Genomic DNA, 21,416 nt, shown 5'->3' with positions numbered 1-21,416 from the left:
ACTTTATATAATTCATCAGAATTATATAAAGTAATTACTTTATATAATTCTTTTATATTCTTTTATATTATTTTCTTTTATATTCTTTTCTTTTCTTTTATATTCTTTTATATTCTCTTCTTTTATATCTAGAATTATATAAAGTAATTACTTTATATAATTCTTTATATAATTCTCTTATATATTTCTTTATAATTACTTTATATAATTATAAAGTAATTACTTTAATTATAAAGTAATTATTACTTTATATAATTCTGATGAATTATATAAAGTAATAATCCGATATATTTTATTATCGTTATATAAATAGAAATTTTACACACTGCATTTAATAATTATTTTTATTACAAGGTGTTATTTAATGAAACATTTCGAAATGAGTTTTAAAAAATTTAACTTAAAATAATTAAATAAGACAGAAATGTACAAAATTTAATCTTTGCAGACTAAACGTAAATTGCTTATTTCTAACACCAAAATTTATTTATTAAAAAACGTTTATGCCATGATTCGGATCCATCTTTAATTAGCTGAATTGAACGATTCTTCAGTATTATCTTATATTTATGGATATGTCCGAACCAGTGGCGTGCGTAACATTTGATGACAGGGAAGCTGTGTTTCTGTGAGAAGACGACTTCCAGGGGCAATCAGTTAATTGCGCGTCTGTAACGATCTTGGTTCCATTCGTATTGTTTGTTCGATAAGCCAATGTCAAAAGCCTCTTTTGTCGCATCACTCTTATACCTTAAAGGACACGACAAGGTTGTTGTACATTTTAAACGTTTCTCGCCATAGCTGTAAAAATCTAAATATGTGAAACTGAATATATTGTCCGTCATTTGTTTTCTAACCAATTCGTTTTAGGACCAGGGTCCACGGAAATTTCCAAAATTTACAACTTTTCGGTTACTCTCATTGAAGTGGAAAAATTTATGTCTTTATTATCTAATATTACGAAGAAATCAGTCCCCACTGTACTCGGCTAGAGATTGGTTGGGTTAAGCTTTTGTTTAAGTAAAATTCCGGCTCTTTCGGCAGGGTTTTATTTATGTCTCCAATTCCCCAATCTCTTAATTATTTAATTACGTCTTAAGTAGAAATAAGTCGAAACCGGTTACTTTGTACTTGAATATTTGTAGTCTTGGGAAAAAGTGGAATGACAAATTTTTATGACAACGGATACATAAATCGTAAATTTAAGGAAAATAAATTCTAGAGCTTTTTTGTACCTTATGCATCTTTCATTAAATTTAGTTGTAAACGATGCTGCCAAAGGAATAGTTCATTTTTTAACATTGTACAAGATTTGTTCACGTTTTTTTCTACATTTCCTTATAGATGGGACATACGAAATCGTTATATCACTGGTTTAACATTGAAATCCGTAAGTAATATAAGATGGGAGAGCGGAATAAAAATATCAAATATTTTAATGGATTTTTTTTAAACTCCTGTCACCTATACAAAACTATCATAAAAACATCATACCAGTAAATTCTTATCGATTGGATTCAAGGGCGTCGCCAAAGGGGGGGGGGCAGAGGGGCAGTTACCCCTCCCTAGACATTCGAAAAAATTATTTAAATGCTAAGTCATTTATTGCCCGATTTATAATTCCCGCGCGAAAAACCCAAGAAGATTATGTTTTAATTAAAATAATCTTCTTAAGCTTCTTAAAATTGATGAATCGTTTTTATTTTACCTACATACAATTCATATCCTTTATCAATTTATATCATCTTGACCCCCCCTGGCCCATTAGCTGGCGACGCCCTTGGTTGGATTAAGTTATAAATCTACTCGTGATTCACATAATCGGGCGAGGACGGCCAAATATATTACAGGCAGGCGGCTAACAGCCTAGGACCGGTCCCGGATAGAATTGGAGGCGTTATATGTGTGTAGCTTCCACTAGCTAAACGGGTGAGGTTGGTGCTCTGTAAAGCGCATGCGCGAATGAGTATAATCTGGCTGTTTGGAAGCTGACAATACAGCGCTTCCATTCCGCCACTGATATTCGAATATACAATAGCAATCTTATCGTTTTGTTCACATGTAGTATAGAAATTTGTAATAAGATACATAATACGGTTATAATAAAATATTAATTTTAATTATATGAAAATAATCGCACAATGTATATTTATTTTTTAGAAAATACAAGGGAAGCGGCGTTTCCACCGTTTCCAATGACGGCACGCCACTGGTCCGAACACACAATGGGCATGGAAGAAAGACCTTCTTAGTGCTCATAGGGCGGAGAGAGTTAAAATAATCCATGGCTCGTTGCTGTCTAATTTAAATTTTTATCAATTCTGACCCGCTCTATATGTGGCATATGGCATCCCTCTATTTCTCAAACTTTACTTATAATCTTCAAAATTTAATTAATAGCAACAATGTCCCACATGTAGAAATAATTCTGTCAAGTTTGAAAATACCAGCCAGTTTTCCGTAGAAAATCCTTCGGAAAGGATTTAAGACTTCGGTTGGTTCGGCCCGTTTCTTTATGCAGCGTTCGAGAAGCGCTTTACAGCGAACGCTCTTTAACCCGTTTCTAAATGCAGCGCTGCAATAAAACGAACCGTTTCTAAACGTTTGCTGCAAGAGGTCGCTGCAGCAAAGATAAAGCACCTTTTACGTCCGCTACACGTGTAAAGCAAAATGGACGCTTGTGCGTATAATACGATATTATGCTGCGAAAATAAAAAAGTCGAAGTGACTGTGGATAAAAATATTACGGAAACATTAAGAAGGATTAAATTTTATAAAATGACTCTGAAAGTTGTCTAAAGAATAAGAAAATACTATATTTTAAATATAATTATACATCTCCTATCTCTGTACTTTGTTCACATTTTCGGAAAGAGAAATGCTCAATTCTTTATATCTCTTTATTTAAATATTGTAGTTCTTTAACTAAAGCGCTACTTTCTGCTGTAACTGTGGAATTAAAAGATATATTACAGCATCCATGTTTAGCTCGAGCAGAAAGCGTTTCTAAACTATGATGCAGCGTGTAGAGATAGCTGCTCGTGACGTCATTTTCGCTACACTCTCGCTGCACAAAGAAACACGGCCTTCTTGGTTGAATGGATAAAACTACTGAATAGCAAGTAGTTAACCACTTTTTTTTTTTAAACCCTTTCTTCCCGACGGCCGGATGGCCGAGCGGTAAAGGTGGCAGCCTACCGCTCTGGGGGACCCGGGATCGAATCCGAACGGGTCGAATAATCCCCAGGAATTTTTCGGGGGTGGTCCGTTTGGATATGTCGGGCCCCGTCCCTCACCACCCGGTCGCCCCATTGTGGGCCTGGCCGAACCCATAATGGGCCTACTAAAAGAGACCCTCTTAGTGCCCACAGGGCGGAAAGAGTTAAAAAAAAACCCTTTCTTCCCTGTGGGCACTAAGAGAGCTTCTTTTAGCAAGCCCATTATGGGTTCGGCCAGGCCCATGATGGGATCACCGGGTGGTGAGGGACGGGGCCCGACATATCCGGTCGGATTATCCCCGAAAAATTCTTGGAGAATATCTACCACGTTCAGATTCGATCCCGGGTACTCCAGCGGTAGGTCGCTATCTTGACCTCTTGGCCATCCGGCCGTCTAGATCACGTTAAGTTTCTCGCGTTTTCTTCAGATTGATAACGCCTAAATACGGGAAAGTTTTCCATTGAAAGTCCTCCGAGAGTCACTCCCTCGGCAGGTCTCCCATGTATCGTGATTTTTTAATATTTGCAAAACAAGTGAATATGCTTTTCGAAGATATATTCGACATAAATACTGAAATGATATTTTTGTTAATAGATTAAAATCTTTTGCCCTCATTAAAATTTCACGTGCACGATACACATCTTTTAAAAAATCACATTACCATTTAACACGTTTAATAATTGAACACTATCTTAGACTAAGGTATTTTTATCGGGCAAAATTGAGAATGACCAATTAATATTCTGTATACGGGGGTGAATAAAGTGAATTTAGAAACTAGAGATACACTTTTTATTGTTTTAAAACTTTCCTATGCATTTATTCTGTTTAAAAATCATAATAATTGTGAGGCCCCGGAAATAGTTTATAATTGAAAGAAAAGTATATTTTAATAAACTAAAACAACGAGAAAACAAATAATGTAAGTGTCGAGCCGACGACACCGGACTTTGACATCGTCGCTCATAAAGAAGAGAAGGAAAACAAATTTAAGGACAAAAGAAGATGAAATAGGAATTGTTTAAACTTAAGACGCAAGAAGGAAAAAAGGAAAAGAAAATTTATAATATGAGCGTAGGTGTCTTATTCACCGATAAATCGCGACCAGAGTCGAGAGGATAGTGTCGGATAAACCACCCCAGGCAGACTTTTCTCGCGACTTGAATTGGTCTCAATTTTCACCTCAAGACAGGTAAGAGACAAATCGGGGAGCGAGGAAGGGAAGGCCCGACTAATTGGAAAGGAAAAAGTATATAAGCCCGAGGGTCCAAGAACACGGGTTCGATCTGTCGATCCGTTCGAATTTTCCGATCTGTTTATTAGTTCGTTAGACCAAAAGAACTTCCCGTTCGAGCAGAGAATTCTTACTTCGCCGTCGACCAGAAGTCGACTTTTTGCCAATCTGCGTACCAGTCAAAGTCTCCGAACATCAACTCAGTGATTTTTATGACAGTAATGACTTATCAGGGAGTGTTTATCTTTTTTGTTCCGTGACCCTTTTCCGGTCAGAAAACTAAGAATTGAGAACGTCACTTTCGGACACTTTAATACAATTTAAAATCAACGTATTTTATAAATGAAAAAAATAGCGTGTGCCGAAACCCCCAAAACGGCAACTCTCATTGAATTGCGCCATTCTGTTCTTCCAGTTCTTCCATACCGCATTTATTCCACCATTTCCACCGTTATATAATTCAAGATATTTCTAAAAATAATTCTTATATATAAATGCATATTTTTAAAATTGATATAATAATTATTAATTAAATCTAAAAATTAATAACTTTTTCAAATTATTGATTTCACTCGCCAGACGGCAGGCGAGTAATTGTTTATCTCGATCGATCGATCGATTTTCGTCGTGGAACATGGATGCGAGTAAGTACTTTCGCATGTTATCATTCGTAAATATTATAACATACATTCTAGTACAAAGTGTAAGATATGAAATTAAATCTGACTATAACTTTTGTAACTTTCATAGTTATATCTAATCTTAATAAATTATGTTACATTTAATTTTATTTTTAATTTCTTTATATTGTTTTCATGTTATCTGCAATTGTTCTAATTTCTAGACGGTTTGTGCATTCCTTCTTTTTGGCAAAATGCAAATCTTATTGAAAATGAAATACCTATTACTATACAAGAGACTGCAGAGAAACTCAATGTAGTTGCAAAAACTGTTAATGTTGATGTAAGTATATTAATAAATTTTAGAATATTTAATGAAAATATTTTTGTGCTTATCTTTTTGGAATATCACTATTAGAACAAAAAAAGAAGATAAGATTCTAGCTTTGAATGAGGTAGTTGGATCTTATCAGAACTGTAGACCACAAGAATAAAAAAGTTAAAGGAACTGATGGTGTATGGATGATCCTTCGTGGTGTATAGCCCCCAAAATTCCAAGGAATTTTGAAGACTAAAAATGGATAACATTTTAAAAGTGAAAAATCAACAACTTTTGCCCTGAACTGTTTCTAGAAGTCAACTGTTTTCCACTTTACTAGAGAGTGCGTAAAACACGAGATACGTCTTTGCACCGACTAGACTGCCAGCTGGTGGAGCAGTTGAGGTGGGAGCCTCCCGCTCTATGGGACTTGGGATTGAATCTGGAGCTGTCAAAAAAACCCCAGGAATTTTTCCGGTGGTGATCCGTCTGGATGTGTCGGGCTCTGTCCCTTTCCACTTGGTCACCTCGTTGCGGGTCTGCCCGAATCCATAATGGGCTTGCTACAAGAGGCCCTCTTAGTGCCCGTGGGGTGGGAAAAAGAGACTACTAGTCGGGCAGGATTGGAATCATACTGGTGTGCTCTGTTAAGCCTGTTGCATGTTTAACAAGCAGCCAATTTCTGGGGCTATATCTTGTAAAGGGTCCGTTGGTTAGACCGCTGGTTCTTTGACTTTTTTACTCCTATGAGCATGGTCTACAGTTCAAATAATATATGAGTAGTCTGCTAAAAGTATAAAATAATAATATAAATTGATTATTATATACAGGAAAATGAAGTATTTTATAGAGAAGTTGAACCATTTAAAGGATTAGATTTTACAACTACTATTACTTTATTGTTACTGCATGGAGCAGCATTTAGTTCCGAAACTTGGGAAAAGCTGAATACGATCCAATTACTTTCTGCCATGGGATATCGTACGGTTGCCATCGATTTGCCTGGTATGTAATTTTGAACATAAATAAGTTAGTTTTTATTATTTTAAAAACAAATTAATTGAAAATACTTTTAAAGGATTCGGAAATAGCCCAAATGCAAAAGTGGAAAAGCAAACATTTCTTAGCAAAGTAGTGAAAACTCTGAATTTAAATAATCCGGTTGTGATAAGTCCAAGTCTTAGTGGCTTATTTAGTCTCCCGTACATGTTGAGAAATTGGCCAGAAATGGGAGGATACGTACCTGTTGCTCCAGTTGGAACTGATCTATTAGAAAATATTGATGTTTCGTTGCAAGGCTCTGACGAAAGATTGCAAAGAGTCCCTGAAGAATTGAAGAATTTCCTTCAGCCGCCACTCCCAAATTTGGATGCATTTTTGGTAAAAATTTTTATATATAAAATCATCAAAAAAATTGTTTATTTTTTTATCATAAATATTTAAAATTTAACTATTTGAGGTCATAACTAAATCAATATATGTTCTTAGATGTTAATTTGCAAGGTTTATTAATCATAATTAATGAAATTTTTCTTTCCAAGTATATAGTTTAGTTTTTTTTTTTTTTTGAACAAACATTAATTACATAGATAACCTTTGCTTTATGTCAGTACAACATTAACACCAATCATTCAATTGAGTTGTTATAATAATCTTTTTTCCCTGGGTTATAAGAAGCTTTCTAAATAAGAAATCTACATCTTATATACTAATGCACTCCTTCTTCAAGGCTGTTTTAAATATCTCTAACATTTCTAAAAATTTAATTTCTTCTGTACTAAAACACTTTTTAATTAATGTTGCTTGGTTAGCTTTATTTCCTGGTTCTGAGTCATATATGGATTGTATTGTTCTTCGTTTCTCTCAATATCATATTTGTGTTCTTTAATTCTACTGTTAAGAGATCTGTTTGTGGCTCCTTTGTAAATAAGAGCCACAAACCTATGTGATTAATATTTGTACATTTTTTCCAGTTTGATTTTCTTTCTGTGTTTTTTGAATATTGCTTCTTGCATAATTTTTAACTTTTGTGAATAAAATATATTAGTTTTTTTTATTAATTTTATTAAAAATTATTTTTTTTCTTATTAAACACTTATATATTTGTTATTTCCAAGCTTAAGTCTTGGTTATAATCTATAGATTTCAGCATTCATACCTACATCCTATTATGCAATTACAATAAAATTTATATTAAAAAAATCTTTTTTAATGTACAGTAGAGTGTCATTTATCCAAATCAATTGGGGACTGGGGTTGTTCGGATAACTTATTTTTCGGATAACCGATTATGTACGAAAAAATATATTAACCTATCCCATGTTGAAATTTTTCTCCGTTGCGTGTCGCTTTGCGTTGAATTTTCGTCAATTTTAAGCCAAACGAAAATTTTTATAATAATAATCGTGGCTATTGTATCATTAAAAATTATTTCTGAAAAATTATTATTGAAAAATATAAAAACATAAAAATTATACTTTAGAAGTAAATCTAGTATCAAAAATGTTCGATTCGGCACGACACAGTCCGACTGGAAAGCGTTCGGATAAACGACTCTCTACTGTAATCTGAAAAAATATTCTGTCTTTAAATTTTATGAGCACACATCAGTAGTCTTACATAATCTTTATTTTGTAGTAATATGTAAAATAGGAATTAGTTGAGCTTAAGAATGATTATACAATGAACATACAACCAAAAGAGAGAACGAGCAATCAAGTACTTAAGAGCAATGTTTGGATTCATTGTACATCACAAAGTTATATTAAAAAAGAAAAAATACAAATTAGTTAAAGAAATAAACTGTTCAAAATACTTTACCATAGAAAATTACCATTTCAATGTAAATTTGTTGATGTAAATTTTTAAACAAATATTTTATTTTTTCATTTAAAACAACAGTTCCAGTTACTTTGCATAACATTAAATTTTCCAATATTTAAACAAATTTTTTTGGATTTTTGATTATACTGTATCTTTCTTAGATAAGATTGAACTGTGCCCTACTGTATACCTGTTCAAACCATAGCGCACAGCAACATCAGACATCTGCCCACTCTCTACCTTTGCTATTATACTCTCACCTTTCGAAAATAAAAACCGATGATCTGTTTTTCTAGAAAAACAATATATCTGTTTATATTAAAAGTATTTGTAATCTAGGAATTTTTTCTATGTGATATAAGATATTGATAAGAATAATAGATAATTGCTTCTATTTATATTAATAAAGATGCAGATTAATGTTACTTCTGAATAATATATCTGAAAATTTTTTCAAGCTATTTTAAGAATTTTGTAGAAAATAATGTCCTTGTAGAACATTGATATATCAAAAATTTTAATTGTAATAAATTTAAAATTATAAAAATTGTAATCATATAATTTGATGGAATTGTTTACAGTTGAATTTCATTAAATTATTAACAGTTTGTATCAAGTATAGTGGGTGATTGGTTAATGAACATAAGCTGTTCCAAGACTTTGTTTACTATCCGAATTGTTTGTTAACCGATTATCGATAAAATAGGTTTTTATGGGAATTTGATTAATTCGTTCTGGAGACCCCCAAAAAATAAAAAAATATATACTTTCTTACTACATTTATTTATAATAATAAAAATACATACATACACAGTCTTGCATTTTTCTTAGTCATTTTCTCTATTTGTGGGGGTTAAAGAATCTGTCTAATGTCGATTTGCTTTTCTCTCTTCTTCGGAATTTTTCGGAAGTAATTAATAGCATTGTAACTGTAGAGCCTATTAACTTTCTGGTTTGGATGCCATTATAAGACCATTGTTCTGACATATGCCCACTTCTTCAAAAGATGTTTAATAGCAGATATTGGCATTAATCCTCTTTTTCGGAAGAAAACATATCTCGTCGAGTTTCTCAGTGTTCCTCATTCGAGAGTTCTTGGCGTTTTTCTGTTGTCAGATCAGTTTCAGATTCCATTATGAGCTATTCAGTGTTCTTTATTTCTCAGATGTGATTTTTGTTACACCTTAAGGTGATTGAGTCTTCTTGATTATACTGTATCTTTCTTAGATAAGATTGAACTGTGCCCTACTGTATACCTGTTCAAACCATAGTGCCCAGCAACATCAGACATCTGCCCACTCTCTACCTTTGTTATTATACTCTCATCTTTCGAAAATAAAAACCGATGCAAAGTTTAATGAGTGTCCACCCGACAGTCTTGCGAATACTATAAAAAAATTGTTTCTATCAGAAAAATAAAAGGTTGGAATTACAAGGGAGAGTTTCAAAGTTTGGAGGAATACTATTCGATCGGTATATACCTGATTGAGCATCGATGTCGACAACTCTCACGCTTTGAAAAGTTTCGAATTGTTGTCCGAAGACAAGGGAAGACCAATTGGTATTCATTATTTTACATCGCTTCTTCTTGTGTTTGTTCTGTGAGGTGTTTGGTTGTTTGAACATAAAAAAATTCTTCATGAAAGTGTTTGTTAACCGATCACCCACTGTAATTGAATTACTGCTAAAGTTCATATAATTTTTTTGTTTTATTTATTAACTTTTGTACACTTTCACATTGAAATTCTTTATAACAAGTTTTATATTACATTGACTTCAAGACTGTTCTCATTTTAATTAGTCTCTTTATCAGGATTCATAGAGCTGCATCAATGATTGATGAATTATTGCTAGATATTTATACACTTTTTTAGATTATTACAACACTAACTTACAGTATTTATCACATAATTAAAACTTATTTATTCTAATAAATAGTGTTTTGATACTATAACTTTGTTCAATTTGCAACTGCACTGCTTATTATAGTGTGCTTACTATTAGAGGGCGACTATTATTTCTATTCTTTGGGAATTGGATGAAACTATTATTTGAGAGTGACTATTCATGGAATAAATCCAGTAACTTTTTCAGTTTGTTATGCAACACCCTCAAAACATTTTATTTCAATATAAGGTAAGAGCAAAAATGCTGAATAGAATCTAAATTTTTCAATTTAAAATAAGTCTTATCTCCTTGCAGAGGGTGCTATCTGTAACTATTTTTCTACTTGCAGTTGCATTGTGTGTAAAAATCATTAAGATACATTCACTCCAGTGATTAATAAGAAATACAGGATGTCCAAAAAGTTCCTACCATTAATTTTTATTTTGGCTAGATTTTCTGGACAAGAAGAAGGTGTATTGCTCTGGCAACATACCTTCTTCTCCAGGAAATCTACATAAACCAACATCATATAAAATACAAGTTTGCTTGGTGCAGATTAATGTAGGGGAGCATAGGAGAATGAGATGTCAAGAATGTCTCTTCGTTTGTGGCCGAAAACCAAAACAGTACCAGCTTGTTTTGTTTTGTTAAGTTACGGCAATGTAACACTTGGGCAATCTGTCAAGGGGGGATGCTTTCTGGTAGGTCATTTTAAGGATAACTGGCCTCTGTTCAGGTGTTACAGATGTGGAGAAAACCGGAAGCCCTTCTCGAAACCTGTTTTCAAGGCAGGTATTATGAAAAGTGCATGGAAATCTGGTATGCAAAATATCTGAATGAGACACGCGAAACAATGGCTTTGTTGGGTAACTTCTCGGAAGATCAGCTGACCTCAAGGGATTTACGGTCAATCTGTTAGATCTCTTTCTATGGAGTTACTTGAAAGACCGAGCATTTTGGAATAATCCCTGGATCCTGTAGAATTTGAAGAATAACACAGAGCATTTTTGCTGGAATTTCTCGGGTGATATTACAGTGTGTCATGTGAAATGCATGTAAACAAGTATGTCTGTACATGTTCCTTGATTAATACACTGTTTAGAAGTACAGTACTTAAAAAGTTAATGTTACCTACAGTATCTTAGCTAATGTATTACAAAGTCAGACTTGTATAAGAATTCAACTCAATGATTACAGTATTTCATAATTAATATGTTATATACTTAGTATGCATGCAGTCAAATGATATTCCTTTATAGCCATAGTATAAAATAACTTCTTATAATATTTATCTTATAAATTTTTTTTGTAAGATATGCAAACTAGTCTATATAGATTTAAAATCAAGAAATTGAGAAGAAAATACTCTAGAAGATTAATATTATAATTTTTTATATATTATAATAGGTACCAACAATGGTTGTTTATGGAGAAAAAGACAGAAAACGAAATTCAGCATTACTGTCTCTGCTTCCTTGCAGTCAAGCCAGAGAAATACCTAAAGCAAAGCATCCTGCTTATCTGGACGATCCACCATTATGGCACAAACTGCTTTATAACTTTTTAAAGCAGATTGAAATTGCAAAAGCCAAATAATTTCAAAGAAAAAACTGTAAACATAATAATAAAGCAAACATTCACGATTGTTTTCAGTTTGTAAAACAATTTGTTTCTTATGAAAAGCTTTGTTATAATAAAAAGTATGATTTACCTTAAAAGCAAATACATATTAAAATTTTGATATTTTATAAAAATTGTTATATGTATAAGATTTTATTATTATTATATGATTGTAAATAAAATTTATCAAATATTTTGTATAATAATAGGATTTTTAATATGTTACAATGTTTTTCTAAACACAATAAAAGATTTAATCCTGAATTTGATGAAAAATGGCGATTTAATTTTATGCACTAATTTTCCAAGTTATTGATTTAATTGTAAATAGGTTAATGACAGTTACACACCCAAATATAGTTGTCTGATTACTGCAAAATTCTGCATACAGATACATACATATAGGGGAAAAAAGTGATCACGTGACATAGGTGTCGCGCATATCGATACGGTTGTAAACAAGCTGTTCCGTTCGAAGGATAGCTTACTTTATAATAAAGGAAGAACGAAAATATTTTTTAGGAAGGTTAACAACGGTACAATTAAAGGAAGAATTAAAAAAGTACAATGCCAAGTTAGCTGGTAGAAAAGCCGATTTAATAGAAAGGTAAGTTAAAATAATCTACATCTATATTTTTATCGTTAATTATTACATTTATAATTTCAAGTCATTATAACTATTACATGATAAGGTAACTTACCAGTAGATGAAAGTTTTAAGAATAAGATTTCACAAAATGCACATTTTTCGTCTATAAAAACATTTAAAGATCAGTAAAGTTCTCATTGATTCCTTTCACATTTGTCTAACCAATACATAAGGTCAAAACTTTAATTAAAATAAATTTTTTTTCCTTTGGAATATGGTCATGTACTGAGCCTGATATATTATAACCAATTTATATCAGTATCTGAAATGTTAACTGTACCAATAGGTTATCACTGTAATTTAGAACAACAATCAATACAAACAAAACTACTTTCTATGAAGTTCTAAGACAATATAAGAGATATATATCTTAATCTTTTACCAAGAGAAAACAATATTTGGAGTATTTAAAATAAATATAATCAAAATGTCTTTTTTATTGGTCACAAGTCATCTTGTTTCAATAATTTAATGCAATAAGACTAATTTCTTCACCAATAAACTTTTTGTACAAGTGAATTTTTGCCCATTTTCTTTTACTAAATCTGGCATACACTATATATATGCCATATTTAGGTGCTTGTCAATACTGTTCAGTTACCTTATACTGTTTATTTTTATATTATATGTAATATATTAAGGTAAGAATATAATATATAATAATAATTTTTGCCTTTCCTGTCAATGAGACAGAAAAAACTAAATAAAATATTGGTGATCATATCTTAACTAGTTATTAAACTTGTTTACAATAATTTTCAGGTTACTGGCATATGAGAGGAATCAGGAAACTCATAATTTTTCTATATCCTGTGATAGCTCTCCTGAACTCAAACTTCCTGATTCATCTGAATATAAGGATCTCTCTCCAAGTTTACAAATACCAGTTTTGACTATAGAGACAATTGATGCCTACATGGAGATGTCAGATCAAAGAATGCCACTGTCTGCTGTGCAGATGTATTTTAATGAATTCTTATTAATAATAAGAGGAACAAAAGAGAAACATTTTTTTATATTTTAAAGGTAATGTAAAATCTGAATTAATCAAGGGGAACAGATTTACACAGATTTAGTAATTACAGATGATGGGGTTATAGAAAATGTAATATGTGAATGTACAGCAGGTAAAGGGCCTAAAGCGTATTGCAAACATGTATGTGTAACACTATTGGCAATAGAAGAATATGGAAGAACAGGCACATATAAGTGTCACAAAACATGCACACAGGTTCTGCAAACATTCCATCAGCCTACCCGCCAACATAAAGGTTCCCCAGTTAAGGCTAGTGAGCTTCCATTTCATTTATTTAAGAAGAGAGGAATGAAAAGAAAATTATTGGAAGACATAAAATTTGACCCCAGACCATCTGGCAGTACAATCCCTGATTATACAAACTTTGTTATTAATTTGGCAATGAACATGCAAAGTGGTTGTGCAATACCGATATTGCAATTAAGGCAACCAGCAAACATGAGGGCTTTAGAATCAGATCATGATTATTGCAAAAGCACAATGTCTGAAATGTTTTTTAAGTGCTTTACATGTAACTGAAGCAAGTAGGGAGTACATAAAACATTTGGAAAAAGAGACCAGATTACAATGAAAAAGTGCAGTTTGGAAGAAGGAACATTTGTTGCATTTGACATCTTCAAACTTTGGAAAAGTTTGTAAATTAAAATCAACAGACAGAGTAAAATTGTGTGGCTCATTACTGTCAAGTAGGCCAATAAAAAGTAAGGCAATTTCTCACGGCTTAAGGTATGAAAAAGAAGCAATTGAAACATATTCTTTTGTAAATACTCCTGTGAAAGAATGTGGCATGTTTCTTCATTCAAAATACCCATTCTTAGCTGCAAGTCCAGATGGGCTAGTGGATGATGATAAAATATTAGAAGTTAAATGTCCTTACTCCAATTTTAAACTTCCTGTGAATGTGCTAAAGATACCATATTTGGAATGTACTGATGACAAAATTACTTTAAAACGGAATCATGATTATTTTCATCAAATCCAAGGACAATTAGCAGTGACAAATAGACAAGTTGCTCATCTGTTTATTTACACAAAAAGTGACTTCAAAGTTTGTATCATTCCAAGAGATAATAAATTCATTGCAGACATGATTGAAACACTAATTATGTTTTTCCATGAGCATATTAAGCCAGTTCTTTTTTTAAAAAAAATGTTTTATAAACATTAAGTTTATAAAATAATTGAGCTAATTGTTATTTTACAATTTGAGTTTATGTAAAATTTTTCTAGATGGTGTATAGTGTGAATTTTTTTAAATAATAAAAAGAGATTTTGTTTTAAAGATTAAAATTCTTTTATTAGCTTACAAGTATTTATTCAACTATAGTACAAATTTTAAAACCACTATATTACTTTGAATTGAAGTTCCACAATGAAGACCTTACTGTGTATGATAGTATACATTCTTAATCTTAGAATTTATAAACAGACAAAAATTTAAAAATACTATAGATGGAAAACTTAAATTAGGCTAGGGTCTAGAATGGAAAAAAAAATTATATACGGTATTAATAGAGAGCTAGACTAACAGTGAAACAAATTAAGAATCTCTGCCAACAATGCATGGTCTAAAATTGCATAACATAAAACATATAAATATAATTTCACTGCCAAGTTTCGTTACTGCCGGATGCATGTGTTGCCTGAAAATTTTATATGTACAGTACGTGAGTACGAGCCATTCCTATAATACGTTCAATATGTATTCTTTTACTAGATGTTTTTCTGTCTCGAGATGACAAACTGCTGCTCAGCTGTGCTTTTCCTCTCATAAAAGTGGGTATATTTACCACAGCTTCTTTAGTAATTAGTTATTCCTGAATGTTAAAACCTCTATCAGCCATTACCCAGTCTTGAAATAATTATTGGATTTTCGTTTAAAGAATTAACAAATCGTACTTTAGAACCGACAACGTATCGCTTAGGGTACGTTCGTTAAGTCAAACGAGTTAAACGAGAATGACGTCATCGTTATTCTTGTTTCGTTAGACTTTTCGAACGATTCGTTATAACTAAATGGCTGTTTCTAAAATCGAAGATATGAATGTTGCTAGTGCAGCCTTATCCAAAATATTTTTCTTAGGTTGCTTCGGATGGACAGTTATTTCAATCATTTCACCTTTTAATTCACAATTTAAACACTCGAGTAGATCTAGAAACATCGATATCGTCGGGCGCCATTTTCTTAACGAAGTAAACTAACTCTTTCCTTCGTGAGCTTCGTTAGAGTTTCGTTCGATACGTCATCACCGCGGAGCATGCGCACTGAGCGAGACTACTACTTTTCGAACGATTCGTTACTAACGCGTTTAACTCGTTCGACTTAACGAACGTACCCTTAGTCTGTTTACAACCTCGTCGATACTAGCGCCGCGTACGGAGTAGATTTCACTTTTTTCCCCTATTACAATTGTGGTCCGATTACATGCCAGGTATTGCCACTAGAGTGACAGGTAACTCAATCCTAGTATCTTATTGAAGGAAAAAGGCTTGCCGTGTTCACCTGTTTTGGGTCTTCAAATACTTGTACGTTACAATCAAAGATATTAAACACGACCGATAGAGTTTTGGAAAGGCCACGCCACCGGGCCAAGCAAAGCGGTATGGCCATTTCACCGAATTGCTCACTATCCCTCCTATTCTGATCCAAGTAGGTTTTAGGAGCAGTAAAGGTATCCACACAAGGAGGCATGGTACATAATACTGTATCTTATAAGAAATGTTTGATACAGTAGAATAGTCAAAACATTACTACGCATAAGATTGTCCTCTGCTTTTGTAGCACTTTAGTACGACAGCGTCGTTGAATAAAATATTGGTGCCACGAAGTCCATAATGCAATAATTTGGTACATTGTGAGAAAAATTTCTTACAATCCTCAATACAGTTGTTCGAACACGGAGAAAAAACTGCGGAGGAGTGTACAGTTAACTTTTAACTAGCATACCTAGTCACTGTATATACTCGGGGTCGGATTTATCTATGCGGTGCCCCAAGATACTTATAGTTATGGAGGCACCTGTGTGTAGCGACTAACACCCGTGTAATTTCTACTGTAGTCTTCTTTAAATTTAAACGGTATTTGTAAATACAACCTGCAGTTTCGTTTAAAACGTTTTCCCCCCTTTTGTGGAGGTTTCTGGTACGTGCCCCATATGTCCACCCATAAATCAGATACATTAATTAAATATGTAGACTTTATTATTGTATTCGGAAATGCATTTCGGTTTCTAAAGTTACTAAAAAAAAGCCAAAATTTAGGCTTATAAATCAAAAGACATATAAAATGTTATAAGATAAACTCAAAAGAAAAACTCTTTCAAAAATAACTGATTTTTTAAAATAGTTATTATATTTTATTTTCTTTGAAAATATTTATTAATTTATGAACAAAAAATAAGAATTTTCTTGAATAATTTTGAAATTTTGCTCAACGTCCGAAAGAAATTATTCAATCAGTTTTTAAAAAGTTATTGTAAGGTGACGTTGATTTTATGCCAGGCTGTTCCCAGAAAACCGCGTAGATTCCAGATAGGAGGAAACGTTTCTGGTTGCACGTTATAAGAAGAATCTACCGCTTTGCATATGATTCCTAGACCGCAATTCCTTTGCTTTACCGGAACTTCCACCTAAAATAAACATTTATTTTCAGTAATTGCATTCGTATAAAAGCAAAACATATCATATGATTCTGAAAGATCTATTTCACTTACTTCCCACATTGTCCAGGCCCAGGATCGATGCAGAGGCGTATCTTCCTGCTTCAAATTTGCAGTTTTCCATGTCTTACCCTCGTCTACGGAAACATCTACCCGAATAATCTTCCTTCCACCTCCGCTCCATGCGTAACCTTTTATTTTCAATTTACCGTCGCAGATCTTTACTTTGCTGTTATTCACCGGTTCACAAATGGCGGAAACGACTGGAATTTCCTGAATGGCTACAGATTTACACCAATTTACATTATTCGCATCCACATTCGGGGAGAAACTCTTATAATCATTCTGCTGCCATTCGCTATCGCTTTCTCTGCACGCCATACTTATCTTCCCTAGCCATTTCACACTTCGAGTGCCAACGTAACCCGGCACTACCACTCTTACCGGATAACCGTGGTCCGGAGGAAGAGGGCATCCGTTCATTTCGTAAGCTAGTAAAACATCTCCTTTCGGATCAAGAGCCTATGATAAAATGGGTAAGTTACAAATTTTGGTTTCGTCGAAAGAAATTAAAAACTGTCGATACCTTATGAGCCGGAACGGAAACTGAATAGTGGGTGTTAGTCTTGCAGTCTTTATCTAATCCTTCAAAATGGATATGCTTGATATTTGCATCGTTCAAATCGACTCCCGCACACTTTAACACATCCACCAATTTAGCACCGCCCCAGGTTGCAGTACCTATTGCTCCCGAACACCATTTCAATCCCGAAGTATCTTTTACCTATTAAATAATTGTTATAATTATTTACACGATTGGCTTTTTGTAGTAAATACAAACACGTACTTTATCTAATTCGGATCTTCTGATGCCAGCCGATTGAATAGTTGCATTCATTGTGTATTTCGGGAACTTGCAAATCAGATCTTTCAGCGAATAACAAGTGGTCTTGCCGTCCATTAATTGAATGGTTAATTTATAATCTCTACCACTTACCTGAGGAACATGAAAGTGATTGCGGACATAGAAGAGTGCGCTATGGTGAGAGAGAAAACGTTTAATTTCTTCGATATGAATTAAATTTAATATTGCATTAGTGCCACACGAAAGATTTTCTAGCTTACTTTGGCGTGACAAATTTTTCACCCAGCAATTCTAAAGGTGTTTCCGCATTAAACGGTTGACGACAAGCTACTTTCAGGGTAGGATGTCTATCGGGCTCGTTGTCGTACATATCTCTGCTCTGTTTTCTGTCTTCCATACAAAGATTGCCAATGCGGTACTTCTCTAATATCTCCATCATCTGAATTATAGGTAAGAACGAATGGTAAACTTTCCACCCATTTACCTGGCGTACAATTTTTAAAAAATATATATTTTTTTTAATGTACCTCATCGCGTTTGTGGGTGCCATATAATTCCCAAAAAGGCTCTAGCGATCCTCCGGCTGCAAATTTTATTTTATCGTCTGGATGTTGGCTGATGTACTTCGTTATGTCGTACACGCCCGCTCTGTACGTTACCCAAATACACTTATTCAACGTGTCGTGTTCGGCGACTTGTTTTGCAGAATAATTAGGCAAACACGGATGGAGTTCGCCGTATTTTCTACATTCTGCTTCCAGCATAGGCAAAGGATTGACGACTGCCGAATTAAAATTATAAAATAAATAAATGTATATTTTTAAATTTCCAATTTATACAGAAATCCCGATTAAAGAAAAACAGATGCAACAAAGGTCAAAAAGGTCAAAAAGATGTACAGTATACAACAGGATAGATACGTTCCGTGTTATATGAATCCGTGTTGTACGAGTCACTTAAATATACGAACCAATCACAGCCCGGCACGTGTGCAGTTTAGGGGCTACGGCTGTTTGAAAAGTTTTCTTACATATAATTAATCGATTCTAGACTAATTTGAGTCAACATTTCCAAATCACGTATGATTTTTTTAGAATAATCCATATAAACTATGCTATAAACAAAAAATTGTAGGATTAATTACGTACCGAGTGCACACCGTTTGACGACGCCATTGCTTAAGCTTGTTTTCGTCGCGGGGCGGCTCGTCGAACGGTAGGCGCGTGTTTCCTGATAAGTTATTTTTCTGCGAAAAATTCGCTGAACTTTGGAAACGTCATTAATATAAATATAATTTTTATGGCCGTTAAATAATAAATGGTTTTTTAGTAGGTCCGAAGCTCGTTTAAACTCAACGGTTTGTCTAATATCCGCTATTGGTCCAGATTCGACCAATCCTGTAGCGACACGAGTCGGCGATGACGGTTTACCGTGTTATACGAATCTCTTTTTAGCGTGTTATACGAACACGATTGCAATTTTTTCGCCGTGTTATACTGATCCGTGTTATAGGGTGGTCTACTGTACTGTCACACCTCTACACGACTGAAACATAAACAATGGCCGTTGCTTGCGGGTTGTATGCATCCTTTTCTCTTTTAAAAAAATGACCGCTATTTACAATTCGTCCATTTTTGGCGATTCGACTGTATTTATTTTACAAATCGCATTTTGGTGCGATAACTTTTCATAATGTACATAAACGAAATTTTCCTAGAATGTGTTCGATAAAAATTTTCAAATTCTATTCTTTTCGTAATTAATAAAATTGTCTTAAGCACGTTTTATGCATCTCATATATTTCTAATTTTTAAATAAATTAAGATAAATAATTAATTATATCGTATCAAATAACATTTTAATCTACTCGATTCTGTTCTAAATACCGAAGGATCTATTTTGTTCGAAATTCGATTTTCTATTTTCTTCAAATTTTTTTGACTAATTTCATTTTAAAAATCTTTTAAAAATAAAGAAAATTAATTATTTTAACTTACAAAACTCTCTTTTCGACTTATATTTTAAGTAAAGAGCCCCCGATGTCAACCCCAAAATGGCGGAACCAAGCAAAACACTTTTATTCCATCCACTTTTGGAATTTTCCCCGTTACTGAAAGTGGATTTTCTTTCCAGGGCAACACTTCCGATTTTGGGTACGCACTTTTCTGCTTTACTAAACGACAATAAAAAAATATGTATATAATAAATAATATAATAAGATAATAATCGATTAATAATAATAAATTCTATCGTACCTGTAAAGCAGAGAAAAATTTTCTACTTTCGATAAAATACTTTTTCCTAACGAAAGTTTCATTTTTCAACCTTTCCTCCACCAGATTCAGAGCAGAAATGAATTCGATTTTCTATAGATTTTAAATTAGAATTCGATCGTTTTGAAAAAATTCATTCGATAAAGAAAGATTTCTCGTGCGTTTTCAAAATCGAATAAATAAAACTTGAAAATTATTTCGGTTCTGTTCCTTTTCTTTACTCTTATTGCCTGCCAGTGGCCGAGTGTTAAATTAAATCATCGAGGTCGTAGGATCATCACGCCCGACCAACGAACGGCTTGCCACGTGGAAGTTTACCTCATTTTTTCATCTAAATGGGATCTAGTTTCTGCAAATGTCCCTGAGAGGCTATTCCTTTTGGCAGATCATCCACGCATTGAATTGCCGTACCCTATCTTTTCTAATCTTCCCTTCTTTTATAATTTTTTAATGTTTAAAAGAGAAGGTTCATCTTAAAAATTTCTGTGAATGTTGCGGAAAAGTTAATAGCTAAAAGTTAAAATTTTATTACACCCCTATTTAACGCTGTGTAGATTGATATTTAGCAGTTGAAATGCAATCACATTTGACGTGGTGATATTTCGGGACACACGTAAGACTTCCGTGACAAAAATATTTAGTACCAATAACTCGCCACTACGGCACTTCTGGCGCTGCAAGCCTCGTGACTTTCGATCGTGGGGACAATTAGAGTGTGATTTATCGAGAAAACGTCGCAAATTTGTCAGCCTCGAAAGTAGTGTTGCCACCTTTTCAAAATTGCTGATCCAGACGGCAGGTCAGGTTTGTTCGAACAGAAGTCCCTGGCTCACGCGAAATGTTATTTTACCATGCGAGGAATAACATGCACTCCAGAACCAGTTAGAGACTTGTGTAGGAACAACTTAAATTAAGAAATGTAATAACAGCTTCAAAGAGGTGGCCAGCCAGTTAGCGAGGCGCAAACCCACGAATGTTCAGTAGTTTTATCCACTCACCCATTGGTAGGCCGTTTCATAATGGAACGTCGTTCCTTGGATCGGATTTTACGTATAGTGTGGCTCTTACACCGAAACACTGAGGAATCTCAAGAACAAAAGCATCACTAAAAGTGTTAGTCCTGGAACACCAGATCCAAGCCGTGGATTATCCTGTATTATAATTGGCACCTCATCACAGATATCAAATCACATTTAAAAAAATTCTTCATTA

The 21,416-nt window shown here is 33.5% G+C and overlaps 2 protein-coding genes across 2 annotated transcripts in view; one reads left to right on the top strand and one right to left on the bottom strand.

Moving 5' to 3' along the window:
* Positions 1–11,857, top strand: part of LOC136988624 (putative protein-lysine deacylase ABHD14B) — a 147,571-nt gene extending 135,714 nt beyond the window's left edge. Inside the window, exons 2-6 of the mRNA XM_067286536.1 lie at positions 5,064–5,097; positions 5,298–5,416; positions 6,223–6,397; positions 6,471–6,772; positions 11,510–11,857. Of these exons, the coding sequence (XP_067142637.1) occupies positions 5,088–5,097; positions 5,298–5,416; positions 6,223–6,397; positions 6,471–6,772; positions 11,510–11,698 (795 nt within the window). The 5' untranslated portion in view covers positions 5,064–5,087 and the 3' untranslated portion in view covers positions 11,699–11,857. The remainder of the gene's footprint in view (positions 1–5,063; positions 5,098–5,297; positions 5,417–6,222; positions 6,398–6,470; positions 6,773–11,509) is intronic.
* A 5,008-nt stretch (positions 11,858–16,865) lies between these two features.
* Positions 16,866–20,309, bottom strand: LOC136988633 (sulfite oxidase-like). Its single transcript, XM_067286547.1, has 8 exons — positions 20,187–20,309; positions 19,929–20,104; positions 18,459–18,712; positions 18,192–18,370; positions 17,914–18,103; positions 17,653–17,850; positions 17,121–17,588; positions 16,866–17,036 (listed from the first exon to the last, which is right to left on the bottom strand). Exons 1-8 carry the CDS (start codon positions 20,246–20,248, stop codon positions 16,878–16,880), a joined length of 1,686 nt encoding a protein of 561 aa, XP_067142648.1. The 5' UTR covers positions 20,249–20,309; the 3' UTR covers positions 16,866–16,877.
* Positions 20,310–21,416: the final 1,107 nt, after the last annotated feature.

This window comes from Centruroides vittatus, unplaced genomic scaffold (genome assembly GCF_030686945.1).
Source record: "Centruroides vittatus isolate TY-2023 unplaced genomic scaffold, ASM3068694v2 contig_1259, whole genome shotgun sequence".
NCBI classification, from domain to species: domain Eukaryota; kingdom Metazoa; phylum Arthropoda; class Arachnida; order Scorpiones; family Buthidae; genus Centruroides; species Centruroides vittatus.
Note: the sequence above shows the minus strand (reverse complement) of the source record. Positions and strands in the feature narration are given on the sequence as shown.

Coding starts and splice junctions, on each gene's coding strand:
- LOC136988633 (XM_067286547.1), bottom strand. CDS start 20,248: ATGAAACTTTCGTTAGGAAAAAGTATTTTATCGAAAGTAGAAAATTTT. Junction 20,105..20,186: donor AATTTTTCTCTGCTTTACAG/GTACGATAGAAT, acceptor ATTGTCGTTTAG/TAAAGCAGAAAAGTGCGTAC. Junction 17,037..17,120: donor GGGCCTGGACAATGTGGGAA/GTAAGTGAAATA, acceptor TGTTTATTTTAG/GTGGAAGTTCCGGTAAAGCA.